Source organism: Ambystoma mexicanum, chromosome 7q (assembly GCF_040938575.1).
Source record: "Ambystoma mexicanum isolate Mex_15411 chromosome 7q, UKY_AmexF1_1, whole genome shotgun sequence".
NCBI classification, from domain to species: Eukaryota; Metazoa; Chordata; class Amphibia; order Caudata; family Ambystomatidae; genus Ambystoma; species Ambystoma mexicanum.
This window is the reverse complement of record NC_090941.1, coordinates 566,186,147-566,201,220: the sequence shown is the minus strand read 5'-3', so window position 1 is coordinate 566,201,220 and position 15,074 is coordinate 566,186,147. Positions and strand designations below refer to the sequence as shown.

General features: G+C 46.3%; 1 protein-coding gene across 3 annotated transcripts in view; it reads left to right on the top strand.

Moving 5' to 3' along the window:
- Positions 1-15,074, top strand: part of NEK5 (NIMA related kinase 5) — a 1,893,692-nt gene that overhangs the window by 1,840,576 nt on the left and 38,042 nt on the right. For all 3 annotated transcript variants that reach the window (XM_069639859.1, XM_069639857.1, XM_069639858.1), the window contains one exon: positions 14,315-14,435. In XM_069639859.1, the coding sequence (XP_069495960.1) occupies positions 14,315-14,435 (121 nt within the window). The remainder of the gene's footprint in view (positions 1-14,314; positions 14,436-15,074) is intronic.

Sequence of the window (15,074 nt, the reverse complement as noted above, 5' to 3'; positions counted from 1 at the left end):
TCTGGTTTCTCACAATGTCCAATCAGCCTTGCCTGACCACAATTAAAGGGACATGCCTGACCTTCACTACTCTTAACAGTCATCTTCCTCGTCCCAGTAGCAGAGTGGTAAAAGAGTGTAGTCTTCATTGATCTTAGTTGCCTCTTCTTCGTCTCAGTACTGTCAAAGTTTACATGTGGGGAAATGACTTACAATCACCTATAAAGGCCGGGGGGAGGGGGGTTGGACATCAGTAGGCAAAGGGGGATACCATGTCTCGCCCAAGGGCTCTCCACTCCCAGTCCCCAAGGACCCTCCACCCAGGTGATCCTCCCTTGCTTCTCCGCCCCCAGGATCGGGATCCACGAGCAATGGCTTTTCCCTGGCCAACAGCGCAGACGATCCAAGGGGCTTAGGAGTGAGAATGCCCTCAGGTTTCTCATAGAGCAGACAGACGAACCAGAAGCAAACATCAACCGAAACAACAAAACCAAAGTCACAAACTGATGGAAAAACAAATCGATATCAAATTAAATGACCAACGCCACCGCCAAAGACAAACAAACCCCAGAAAACAAAAGGATACACTGCAACCTAGTCAACGCCAGATCAATGTCAAAACACACAACAGAAATATACAAACTGCTAAGCGATGGAGGAACAGACATCCTATTCCTCACCGAAACCTTGCCATCTCAAAACTCCAAGGTAACACATGATTCCCAACTCAACTACTTCAAATTGAAACAAGTCAACGGAGAAGGAAAGAAAGGAGGTCTCGCTGTTGCATACAAGGACTAGCACCACCATCAAAGCAGAACAAAAGAGGTGATGGCTGGAAGGTTATGAATTAATCTTAATCTCTGGCATTGCTCTGGGCAACCCTCCAAACCATCGTTCTTCACCTGACGAGCCATAACAAAAGGGGAAAGACCATTTACAAATCAGACTTGGACCCACCCCAGAAGGGACAGTCCAGCCTGAATGGCTTGGTCACCTCCCTTCTGCACAAGACCATAAGCATCCCCAGACATGTTTCAGCCTCATTGGATGTCATCAGTCATCAGTGAAGAGTAGCTTGGGTCTCTAGGCCCAGCAGGCACAGGACCCACGTTTGGGCACCACCAATAAACATCCCAAACTCTGCAAATCACTCCTCCTGCACTAGGCCTTAGATCACCAAACCAACCTATTATTCCTACTTATCTATAGGCCACTGACCTTTTGGGGGGGGGGGAAGACAGCAAAATGCAGCAGTGGCCATGCCAGGGCTTTTCTTCCCTAGCTAGGATGCAGTACTGGCATTGGTCGCTGCAGCCCCTCCAAGATCACACACATATGGCGGGGAGAGCTCGCAATCACCACTGGAGGCGTACAACCCTGTCAAACCTAACACAGCAGGAAACAATACAAATATATTTGCCTTTCCCTTACCACATTACTCTGTCCAAGACAATCATGACGTCCAGAGATCACGGGGAACGATAGGAACAAACATGGCAGCACCCATTCCTGAGGAATCAAGTAAGGGAGCAGCTCTTGGGTGGAGTAACAAGAAAGAGAGGAAAAACTGGGAAGTGATTGGTTGGGAGAAGCCTTGTCACACCCTATTGGGGAAGAGAGCCAGTAAAAAGGGTCCTCCTACCTGACGAACCAATCAAACAGAGGGAAGGGAGGATAAAAGGAGGGCAATCTAACAGAGACTTGTCACACACTTCTTGTCTTTGCAGCCGGAAGCAGCCAAGGAAATAGACCTGGTGGAATACGTCTGGGCGTAACTAGCCCATTGAAGCGACAGAGATCTCAAGGAACCCTTGCACCTGGACATTAAGAAATAGGATGTGTCTGCAATGCTGTAACTGTAACCTACCTGGTTCCTAAAAATATATACAAAGCAGAAATACCATCGGGAGGAGTTACCATTTCCGACCCAAAGGTGTGACAAATGGTGTCAGAAGTGGGGTCCAGACAACGCCATGGAGAACCTCAAAGACATTGACTGAAGGACAGCAGCAATTGCAACATGCCTTCCAGCCCCAAAACTAACTGGCACAAGCAGGCAGTCAGGCCATACAATTGCAGCAGGCACAACTGTTGGACGCTACAACTTTTCAACGTCAACCGCAGGTACCTACTACTGTGTTGCAGAAGTATGCCCCAGGTGAAGACCATCACACTTTGTGAACTTTGAGAGGGAACCCCGGAATGCGCAATGGCTGGCTGACCAATGGGGGCAATATATAGCCCTCCCTGATGATCGGAGAAATGCAGAGCACCTACCAAGCCCCTACATGGGGTAACCAACTACTTAAACATGAAAAGAGCGGTCCTTAAATGTCTAGGACATCACGAAGAGACATGCCGAGTAAGATTCTGCAAAACTCACCTACATACTGTAGAGACCCCATTACAACTATTCTGCAAGGTCAAAGACTTGGCCGAAAAATGGCTCCAAGCGGCCACAAGCATGACCAATCAGATGGAGATGGTGGACCACATAATCCTGGAACAGCTTGTAGAAGATTTACCCACGTCTATACAGAGATGTGTAAAACAACACCACAAACCAGCATTTCAAAAGGGAAAAGTCATGTCATTTGCCCCAGGCAACCGATTCACAACACCCATACCAGCCACAAACCCCAGATTGTGGGGCAGGAGGCCCTAGTTAACTTGGTTCAGGCGAAATGAGGGCGTCGGTACAAAGACAAGGCCTGGCGGAGAGAGCCCCGGAGTCACCATGAAACCAAGTATCCTGTAGCCCCAACTGCCCAAATGCTATGAGTGCAGTGACTAGGGGTATATTGCAAGACATTGTCCCCGGAAAATAAAGCCAGAGCCCATGTATGTAGGGATGTTCGATGCACCACCTGAGGAGGAAAGACATAAGAGATTCACAGGCACAAGACACTGACCATATCCCTGCACCTGTGAAAGATGTTGAGGGGATAGCAAGCAGAGTGATGGTGGATTCAGCGAGTCTACATGTCAGTGAAAAGCTGGTAGGTGCACTTAGCAGATCAAGCCTGGATAAATATACGGTGTGTGCATGGAGATGTGAAACCCTATCCCATCCGACATGTTAATGTTAAAATGATGGATGGACATATGTGTCTGAAAGCCGCTGTACGAAATTACCTGAAGACCTAGTGTTAGGGATTGTGGCACTGTACTTACCAGGGATAATAAAGAAGATAAAGGAGTGGGTGCTATAACAGGCCCCTTATCGTGGTATACCAATACAGACCTCGCCATCAAAACCCCACAAGAGCCGAAGGGAGAAACAGTTAATACAAAACCAGTGGCAAGAGACATCTATATTACCTGTTGACGTAGATTGGAGGGTAGACGGACAAGGAGACTGCTTCACAGTCACCCAAGAATTAGACCCAACTAGGGTTGCAGCGAACCAAGTGGGAATACAAGGAACATATCTGTAGTTTGTGAAAAATAACAGATCTTATCGAGTCATCAACATTCAAGATGATGAACCAGTTACACAATTGCTTTTACCATTAACGCATGTCCAAATAGGAGAAGACCATCTAGGTGTGGAAAACACTATCCAGAAAATTCTCAGACAGTTCTTCTGGCCTGTGTGATGAATAAGAGATGATTGCCTGTGACACTTCTCATTCTCAGTTGGCCAGGGAAAGTAGAAGCTTCCTGATCCTGGTGGTGTTCTGCGGGAGAATCACATGAGGGGGGAAGCAGGTCAGGATGAATGGGAAAACCCTTTTAATAACTTTCACAGAGACCCGACAATCCTAATTCCTTATTGTAAAATTGAAACTGTGGAAAAAGTTTATTTGAACATTGGGGACTTCAAATCCCACAATGCCCAAAGTGCTGGGCCGAAGAAGAGGGATGCAGAAGCACTGATCTGAAAGTTGTAGGTTATTGACCCACACCTGAGGGAGACTGCGAAGCATAAAAGACCCCCTCAGTTGCAGGCCAAAGAGAGTAGAAGAGAGAGCAGTAGTGGGGAGGTAGAGTGATTGAAGTAACTCCACATTGCAGTTGCAGCTGAATGAGAGCGGAGATGCCGGAGCTGCCGTAGTAGACTACCAAATAGATGCCGGCTCTAAGAGGGTCTCTTCCTTTAGAGAACTTGGTTGCAGAGGTTGCGCAGCGGGAAGCGTAATGTTAAAAGATTCTCCCCTGAAGACCGTGGTTGCAGAGGTCACGCAGCGGGAAGCGTGAAGTTGAGAAGCATTCCCAACATAAAAGACAGGCTCTGGTGGCAGTGGATCACCAGAGAGCCCTGGTATCGAGGAATGCTCCTTTTCCAACCGGCATGGGCCTGGGAAAATAGAGAAAAGCAGTTTGCCGTGTTGAGCAGGGAAAAAGAAGCAGAAGACCCGCAGGCAGCAGAGCGAGCAGACAAACACGCCAAACCCAGTGAGTTCACTAATACTCTGATCCCGGTGCGCTCTGTGATCGATCGCTGGCCATGTCTGGGTACTGTGAATGCCAAACTCATGTAAACAGAGTCAAGTATTTTTAATATTGAACTGATGTAAAGCAGAATACTAATTATTTTGATTACCACACGGATACGAAGTGAAGAAAGTGGCAACATAAGAACTTGGCGAACAGGCCAGCAAAGTGTTATTGTGGTAATCAAATGTGGAACAAACAGCACCAATGAGCCTCATGTTTTCCAATAAGAAGTAGTCAAAACTGAGGTTGTGGAAAGTCAAAAGACTCTGTAAATTGTGTGAAGTAAAACTGTACCACAGAAGCACACCAGGTGAGAACGCGCTGCAATCCCCAGGCTATGATAGACACTTCGCAAACAACCTTTGCGATTCTATTGCCACCCTCCAACTAAACCATCCCAACCTCACCCTTCTTGGAGACTTCAACATATGGCTCGACATCCCCAACAACCCTATGTCATACTCCCTGGTTGACGGTTTAGATGCAATTAATCTCCAACCCCCCATAAACGGCCCGACTCACTATAAAGGACACACTCTTGATGCCATCTTTATTTCCAACACCCTGATTCATCTAATGCCGCCCACCCCAATCATCTGGTCCGATCACTTCATTCTCTCGTTCGCCATCCACTCACCCGAACCCCTTCCCGTACTTGTATCTGAACCTCCAAACATACGCAAATGCTGGAAGAAACTAATAATCATTGATTCATGGCTCAACGCATCTCTGATGCGACTCACTCCCTCGTGCAAACCACCAACCCGTCGTGGCCTTTTCCCCAGATGGTTCACTCCTGAGTTGAAGACCACAAAACGAAATACCTAGAACGCAAATGGCAGAAAGAGAAAACCCATGAGAGCAAGACCACCTTGGCCCGACACCTGTATCGGTACAAAGCCGAAATCCGGAAAGCAAAAAAAGCCCACTACAACTCCCGAATCCTAAACAGCAAAAACCCAAGCAAAGCACTTCACAAAATTATCTCCGAATTCACCAATCCGGCTTGTAACACAACCATCCAGACCGCGTCACAATCACTGTGTGACTCACTCTCCTCCACTTTTACTCCACGGCTATCGAAAGGACAAAAACTCTAACCACCAAACTGGCTCTCCTACAGCCACCAGGCAATCCTCTGCCCGTACCGGCCAGCCCAACAGCTGTGACCTCTATGCAACCAACGTTCGAATCCTTCAGTCCAATATCACCAGAATGATTTCTCCAACTCCTATCTGCCCGCAAACCATCTGGATCACCACTGGACCCTTGCCCAGCCACAACCCTTAAAGAAATCTTTGCCTCCACCTGCGCAGGAGAACACGCAAGATCTATCATAAATTCCTCCCTTTCCTCCGGTATCTTTCCAGACGCATTCAAACTGGTGCACGTCAAACCTCTAATTAAAAAACCTTTGCTCGACCCTCTCGAGCCCAAAAACTACCGCCCCATCTCAAACACCAGGTTCCTTGTCAAACTCATTGACCGAACCGCCTACTCCCAACTAAATGCCTTTGTTGAAGCCAACAATCTCCTAGACCCCGCCCAATCAGGATTCAGAACTCGTCACGGAACTGAAACCACCCTAACCTCGATCTGGGATGACCTGAAAATGACAGCTGACTACGCGGGATGCGCCGCACTAATCCTTCTCGACCTATCGGCCGCCTTTGACACGATCAATCACTCAATCCTCCTTGACCGCCTCCACTCCCTAGGAATACGTGGAACCGGCCTTAAATGGATAGCTTCATTCCTCAAAGACAGGCACCAAATAACGACACTCTCCAGCTTTACCTCCCAAGCCCGACCTGTCGACACAGGAGTCCCACAAGGAGCATGTCTATCCGCCCTCCTGTTCAATCTCTACCTGATCACCCTCCCACCAATAATTCGTTCACACAACATCCTGTGTTACAATTACGCCAACGACACTCAACTAATTCTAAAATTCTTGAATGCGAAACCTAACTCCCGACCTGACCTGGCATCCTGCCTCCTTAACATAGAACGCTGGATGACCCAAAGCCACCTCTTGTTAAACCCCTCCAAAACAGAAATCATGGTTTGCGGCAACTCTGATCTTCTTACGCACCCACTACCCTGGCCACCCGCCATGGGCACCTCACCGACACCCTCCAACACAGTGAAAAATCTTGGATGCACCCTGGACTTTGACCTAACACTCTCGCGCCAAGTCAGCAATGTCTCAAAATCCTGCCGCTACCACCTCAAAAACCTTAGGCGCATCTTTCCATATCTCTCATTTCCCAACAGAGTTTCCGCGGTCTAATCAATCCTCATATCAAGACTGGACTACGGAAACCCCCTTTACCTCGGAATTCATGCCTACCAACTGTATAAACTCCAAAGAGCACAAAACGCGGCGGCCAAAGTGCTACTTGCGCTCGGACCAAGAGACCACGTATCCCCAGCCCTCAAGACACTGCACTGGCTTCCAGTAGCCCGTAGGGTGGCTTTCAAAACCTTATGCCTCACCCATCGATCACTACATAAAACTGGACCGCAATATCTTCAAGAAAAGCTAATACCTTATCTCCCCACTCGCACCCTTAGATCAAGCTCAGCCGGCCTCCTAGTAATTCCTAAGACAAACTCAGTCAGGTTAGGCGGAGCATCATTCTCAGCCCTGGCCCCAACCCTGTGGAACTCGCTCGCACCCCACATCCGCCTAACTGAGGATTTAACGGCCTTCCGCAAACTACTGAAAACCTGGCTCTTTCCCTAAAACCAACCGGTTCCAAACTAGCATCAACAATCATCACAATAACACAGACCCAGCAAACCACCTAAAGCAAAAAAAAAAAAAGTTTACAGCTAAACTAACCAGATTGTAACCTACAATGACAAAAAGAACTAAAACAAGTAATGTAGAGCTAAGCAGTGAAGTGGATAATGGGAATAAATCACTGGGAATGTAAGAGCGTGGAGAGCGGATGAGCGTGGAGAGCGGATGAGTGTACAGAGCGGATGAGTGTGGAGGGCGTGAGCGGATGAGTGGGGGGAGCGAATGAGTATGGATGAGTGTGGATGAGTATAGATGAGTGTGGAAGATTAATGCTGCTGGCGGATGAGTGTGGAGGACGGTTGGGCGTGGAGAGCGGATGAATATGAAGAACAAATGATTGTGGAGGACGGAAGAGTGTGGAGAGCAGTTGAATGTAGAGAGCGGTTGAGTGTGGAGAGCGGTTGTGTGTAGAGAGCGGAGGAACGTGGAGAGCGGAAGAGCGGAGGAGCGGCTGAGCGGAAGAGCGTGAAGGAGCGTTGAGAGTGAAGGAGCGTGGAGAGCGGAGGCGTGTGGAGAGCGGAGAAGCATGGGAGCGACTGAGTATGGAGAACGGATGAGTGTAGAGAGCAGATGAGTGTAGAGAGCGGATGAGTGTAGAGAGCAGATGAGCGTAGAGAACGGATGAGTGTAGAAAGCGGATGAGTGTAGAAAGCGGATGAGTGTAGAAAGCGGATGAGTATGGAGAGCGGATGAGTTTCGAGAGCGGATGGGTGTCGAGAGCGGATGAATGAGGAGGGTCGGATGAGTGCGGAGGGTGAGAGGGCTGAGTGGGGAGACCGAATGAGTATAGATGAGTGAGGATGAGCGTGGAGGATGAACGCTGCTGGCGGATGAATGTGGAGGGCGGATGAGTGTGGAGGTCGGTTGAGTGTAAAGAGCGGACGAATGTGAAGAGCATATGAATGTGGAAGACGGATGAATGTGGAGAGCACATGAGTGTAGATAGCGGTTGAGTGTAGAGAGGGGAGGAGCGTGGAGAGTGGAAGAGCGTGCAGAGCAGAGGACCGTGGAGAGCGGAGGAGCTTGGAGAGCGGAGGAGCGTAGAGAGCAGAGGAGCGTGGGGAGCGGATGAGTGTGGAGGGCGTGAGCGGATGAGTGGGGGGAGCGAATGAGTAAGGATGAGTGTGGATGAGTATAGATGAGTGTGGAAGATGAATGCTGCTGGCGGGTGAGTGTGGATGACGGTTGGGCGTGGAGAGCGGATGAATATGAAGAACAAATGATTGTGGAGGACGGAAGAGTGTGGAGAGCAGTTGAATGTAGAGAGCGGTTGAGTGTGGAGAGCGGTTGTGTGTAGAGAGCAGAGGAACGTGGAGAGCGGAAGAGCGGAGGAGCGGCTGAGTGGAAGAGCGTGAAGTAGCGTTGAGAGTGAAGGAGCATGGAGAGCGGAGGCGCGTGGAGAGCGGAGGCGCGTGGAGAGCGGAGAAGCATGGGAGCGACTGAGTATGGAGAACGGATGAGTGTAGAGAGCGGATGAGTGTAGAGAGCGGATGAGCGTAGAGAACGGATGAGTGTAAAGAGCGGATGAGTGTAGAAAGCGGATGAGTGTAGAAAGCGGATGAGTATGGAGAGCGGATGAGTTTTGAGAGCGGATGAGTGTCGAGAGCGGATGAATGAGGAGGGCGAATGAGTGCGGAGGGTGAGAGGGCTGAGTGGGGAGACCGAATGAGTATAGATGAGTGAGGATGAGCGTGGAGGATGAACCCTGCTGGCGGATGAATGTGGAGGGCGGATGAGTGTGGAGGTCGGTTGAGTGTAAAGAGCGGACGAATATGAAGAGCAAATGAATGTGGAAGACGGATGAATGTGGAGAGCACATGAGTGTAGAGAGCGGTTGAGTGTAGAGAGGGGAGGAGCGTGGAGAGCGGAAGAGCGTGCAGAGCATAGGACCATGGAGAGCAGAGGAGCTTAGAGAGCGGAGGAGCGTGGGGAGCGACTGAGTGTGGAGAGCGGCTGAGTGCGGAGAGCGGCTGAGTGAGGAGAGCGGCTGAGTGAGGAGAGCGGCTGAGTGTGGAGAGTGGCTGAGAGTGTGGAGAGCGGCCGAGTGTGTGGAGAGCGGCCGAGTGTGTGGAGAGCGGCCGAGTGGGTGGAGAGCGGCCGAGTGTGTAGAGAGCGAACGAGTGTGTGGAGAGCAAACGAGTGTGTGGCGAGCAAACGAGTGTGTGGCGAGCGAACGAGTGTGTGGAGAGCGAACGAGTATGTGGAGCGAACAAGTGTACACGGAACGGATGAGTACATAGAGCGGACGAGTATGTGGAGCGGATGAGTGTGGAGCTGATGAGTGGCAGATGAGTCTGTGGAGCGGATGAGTGCGGAGCTGATGAGTGGCAGATGAGTATGTGGAGTGTATGAACGCACGGAACAAATGAGTGTATGGACTGGATGGATATATAGAGCGCATGAGTATGCTAAACGGATGAGTATGCTGTACGGATGAGCACGTTGAGTGGATGAACAGTGCATAGAGCGGATGAGAAACAAAACACATAGAACAGACCTGACCGCTCAGAATTGCGTGACGTGCATATTCTGCTTTGGAATGCAAGGAACTTTTGAAAGAGCATACTTCATATCACACCCCACGCTTACTCTCTCCTTACACCACCATTCAACTAGAACACAGAGATACTATGACACCATTCGGTATAACTGTTCTCATATCAACATCTGCCGCTCACCCCCCATCACTCTAAGTAAACATGTTACAGAATTATAATGACAGAAGCCTTTTTGTTGATAATGATGAACTGTGGACATCGACTTATTTTCTGAAGAGAAGTTGTATAGAACTCTCTCTGCCACAAGTGGAGAGAAATAAGACTTGTTGAACATTTTGAACTGTTGGTCAAGTCCAAGTGAGAGACTTACTGGAGCAAGAGGAACTTTATTGCAAGAGGGAATTTCCCTATTCTTTTCAACTGTTGATTGAAATCCTGTTTGAATCTGGGGAAGGTGAACTCACCCGGGTTACAAGGAGAAGCAGGTTTTGACCATGACTGTACATTTCGTTATATTTGAATTGACATATTTGTTAGTTTGTTGTATGTACAAGTGAGAGGGACATAATCCTTTTGTTAGAGTGTTTCCTTTAGTTTATTTTGATAGGCAGGGAAATCCTTGTTAGGGTAGGAGTAGTGAGGCCTTTATCCAGTCTTGTTGAATTAATAAAATGGCATCTTACGAAAAACATTCACAAAGGTGTCCACCTCACATTTCGGACTGCTCACATATTGTATTGTAATCATTTGTATGGCCTCAATGCGCTTTGTGGTTGGAACGCCCTCGGGGACTGGAGTCCCGGTGTGGTAGGTTCTTAGAGTGAATATTTAAGATGCGTGTGTGCTTTTTGCCAGGTTAGGACTTAGGTGGGCTGGCTAGTGGGATCGGAATCAATTGATACAAATTGGGGGACCCTTAAATTTGAGAAACATAACAATAGTCGCTGCTCCTACTATAGCTTCTGAACAGTCTATAGGCTTCGAGATCTATAGTAGCAGAGGGGAGCTAATTCAACCAGGAGATAGGGCCTTGATTGCCACCGGCTTCATTATTATTCCTCCCAAGGGCACCTATATCAGACTTGCCTCCAAGTCAAGCCTAACCTGGCGGTATGGCCTAGATGTATTGCCAGGAGTGATTAACCAGGACTACAGGGGGGATGTCCAAATACTGATGCAAAATAATGGGAAGAAAGCATACCAAGTTAAGGAGCATCTGAAGGAGTATACGTTGAATACTGCGCGGCAGGAAACATTGAGGATGAAAATAGAGTTTTTTGGCCAAATCTCAACACAGATATATGTGTGGGGGGGGTGTTAGGGTTTTAATCAATGTGGTGGGGAGCATGGGGACGTGTGGGGGTCTCCCGCCAGATATACTTGAGCTGAAATGACCTTAAAAGAAAATCAACAGGTTTCCGTACTCAATGTTTTTTTTCCCTATGTAATCACACCAATCCTTTGAAGCTGCACAGTACAGCAAAAACCTATTGGATTTACTCACTAGGAGTGCTTTTCAGCTCACAGAAGAAACTTGCCCTTTGATTTTTACCATTTCATTCTAAACCTTTTGTTGGTTTAGCACCCAATGATTCCAGGATCAATGCCTGCAATGGCGAGCAGGCTATCATTTCTGTTTTCACAAAGCAGCCTGCATCAAAACCAGATTGCATATCATAAACTGCTGCAATGAATAAACAAACTTTGGGTGCAGAAAGTGGTCTTGATCGGTGGTTATATTGTGAATACAATAAAGCTTCAGTATAATAGTTGGCTCTTTCCAATAGGGAGGTCCTGCACATTTTAACAATATTAAAAGCATTATATTCATATATTTCAATCAACAAATACAAAAGTATATGAAGTTTAAAGTATTCGGCTTCACCAGCACTCTAAAAGTGTGTGACCCCACCACCATGTGACTGAAAAATCTTTATCACAATCTGTAATTAGACATATATTAATTCAGTGTCAAAAGCCCCATGAATGAGGTTAATTTAAAAAAAGGGATATTATAGGCAATTAATACTATATTGTCTACTTGCTCGATATGGCATGTTTCGTGTATCAGGCTTTCATCAATGCCCTTCACTCTTCCTGAGCTACAAATTGTCACGCAATCATTTTTTCTTTGGCCTTATGATGACCCTTTATGCAGAGGTCCCTTCCTCTGAAAGAGGGAATTATCACTTAATAACTACAAATACACGAGTTACCTGTATCAAGTCAGATTCGGCTTCCCTTCTGGTGTGGTGCCTTTCTCTTTTATATGTTACAGAATTCACTTCCATAGAGGAGGAAATGAAAGAATTCAAACAGATAACTTTTAGAAAGAATCAAGAGGCTAAAAAAAGATGTAGCCTTCTTCAAACATGAACAGGTCCTTCCCTATATACAAGAGGGATACCAAATGAAACTATAAAACAAGAACAAGGACCAAATCCCAAAAAGAGAGTCAGATTCCTAGGGGCATTTTACAGTACCTTTGAGGATACTAGTAAAAGGAATGAAACAGAAGATGTAGGGGAAGGCACATCCAACATATGACAAAACAGTAGGAGAGGGAGAGGTAGTACTACTAATAGGAAAGGAAGAGGGAATAGAAATAGGGGTAATCAGACTTTTTTAGATCAGGTTCTCAACAGAAACGCACGACAATATGAGCAATGACGAACAAGAAGCCAGACTTGCTCATGATAAACATTTGTGATCACACATTGAGCGAGATAGAAAAACAAGTCTTAAATAAAGGGCTGGGCTTGCTCCTCACAAAACAACACAAAAGAGGAAAAAGGAAATTAATGATTGCATGATAATTACTAGCTCCTGAAGAGTGTAAGTCATTGATGAAAGCCTGATTCACGAAACATGCCATGTAGAGCAAGTGGGCAGTATGGTATTAATTGGCAATAATATACGCAATTTTGGAAAATTAATCTCATTCATGGGGCTTTAGGCACTGAATTGATATATGTCTAATTACGGATTCTGATTAAGATTTTTGAGTCACATGGTGGTTGCGTCACGCACTTTTAGAGGGTTGGTAAAGTGAAATACTTTTAACTTTCTATACTTTTGTATTGAACTATTTGAATACAGTGATTTTAATATTGATTAAAATGAGCCAGATCTCCTCTATTGGAAAGAGCCAACTATTATACTAAAGCCTTATTGTATTCGCAATATAGTATCCAGCGTATGGGAAAGGTTTGAGTTAATTGAGTTTTCTATACTTGTGAGATACTGGGATTCCCAAAAGTGTCCAAAGACTTGTTAGGTGGTTGCCTGCACTGCCGATAATGCCTGCAGCAGCAAAAAGCGGAAGTAGTCCTCCACACACTGCTTACACTTTGAGAACGTTACTGTATACCCTGTGTAGGCAATGACTCTTCAATCCGTCTTCACTCGTTGTAGCAACTCCTTGCTAAAAGCAGGGCACATGAAGCCACTACCTTCCTGCATCTTTCCGCTTGTGACTTCCAAGTGGGTTGATTACATTGTCAACATTGCAAACTGCAGTACTAATTACAGATTATAAATCTAGGTTCTGTGTTCACAAAACTAGTGCTTTTTGGTGGCATCTGTTCTACAAACGCAAAACCAGTTGATACATTGGTCCCTAAACTATGCTTTGCTTTGCAGACAAACACTTCACATAGGTGAGCTCTGTGATTAGCTGATCTAAATATCACTGGGGATCCAATATTTTTAGTTTTCTCCAAAATGACCAAAGATAGTGGTGTACAACACAAATATGTGGTATGATTTAGGTCAAAGTGTTTATATTGATAAACATACCCTTTTTGACATAACATCTTTGAGCAAAATCAATAACCTCTGCACATATAGTGGAAGTGTGAACTGTGGCAATCTGTCCCTTTTTATGAAATACTGTAGGGGAATTCATGAAATCAAGTGTGCTTCAGAACTGTCTTCTATCTTGCTTTTATGTTTCTCTAACCATGTCAAAAAGTCTCTTACTCATCACATAACTGAGTGCGACTTCTCTATGATTAAGTAAGATGCGGAATACACTCTAAAAGAGTTAACAGTAATCTATGTTGGTTTACTACATTTGTCTGGTGATTGTTTCACTGATTCTTGCTGTCTTCTTAGTTTGCTTTCTTAGAAATGTCAAGTTATGAATGCTCGTTGTCTCTTTCTTGAAAGATGGACCTCTTCTTGGTTTTTGTCTATTTAAGTGAAACACTCAGTGTTTCTGTTCATTTTAGAACTATTCCACCAGTAACATTATTAGATGTGCACTTGAGTAAATGAATAATAAAATCAGGTCAGACAGGTTTTCAGAGTTGTCAGAAGGAGATGCAAAAAAGATCTCCATTGAAACCGAAATGTATTACATGCACATATTTCTCATGTATATTCATTTTAGATTTTCTGAAAATTCAGTGGATTTTACTGTTTGGTGAGTCACTGAGACCTTACCTAACACACATTCAGAATTAATAAATAAAAAAACTGTAGGTTGTGTATAATCTGATAATTTCTCGAATATATAGGGTTCTGAACTCTAAATTGACAATTTGCAATCTCCTTGTTAATCTAAAAGTATATTGTCTTGTAGGGGAGACCTTACTACCATGGCTTCCAAAAGAAGATGTGCAGGAGGAGGATGAAGCAGATATGTCCTCAGAGATTGATTTAGATGAAGACCGACTCGAACCAAGATCTGATGATGACGACACGTAAGGAAGCAAGATATAATTGTATTTAGTGTAGAAGAAAGTGTTTTTTGTGAAACTCTGCAGAGAAATACATTTGATGTGAACTTCTCCCATGAGACCTCTCATGGAAACATTAGAAAAAATGTAAGGTTACTGTAAAGTATATCAAATGGGCCTCATTATGGGTCTGGCGGTAGCTGTGCTGGTAAAACCGGCAGTTAGCCGCCGGACCCGTAATGAATTACAGGTGCCTGACTTCCCGGTGCCGCCGGGCTATTCCAAGTCCGGTGGACGGGAAGTCAGGAGCCGGTAATTTAGTAAGTCGCCATTCCCAAGGAGTCCTATAGGACTCCATGGGAATGGGGACACGTGAGCACAGGCACCTTTAACAACAGTGGTGGTGCTCCCGTGAGAACTCTGCGAGCGAGTGCCGTCCCGCCGGGCAGGTCTGACCCTGGCAGGCGGGGCGGGACGGCACCCACCCACAGAGTTGTACTGTGCCGGTCCTGTAACAACTGTGCCGGTAGGCTTACCGACACAGTTGTTACCAGACCGGCACAGTTATAATGAGGCCCTATAGTGTGAATGGTAGCGCTGTGCCATCAATAGTGACAAAGGGAGGAATTATCATTCAAGCCGTAGTTACAGCATTAAAAAGAA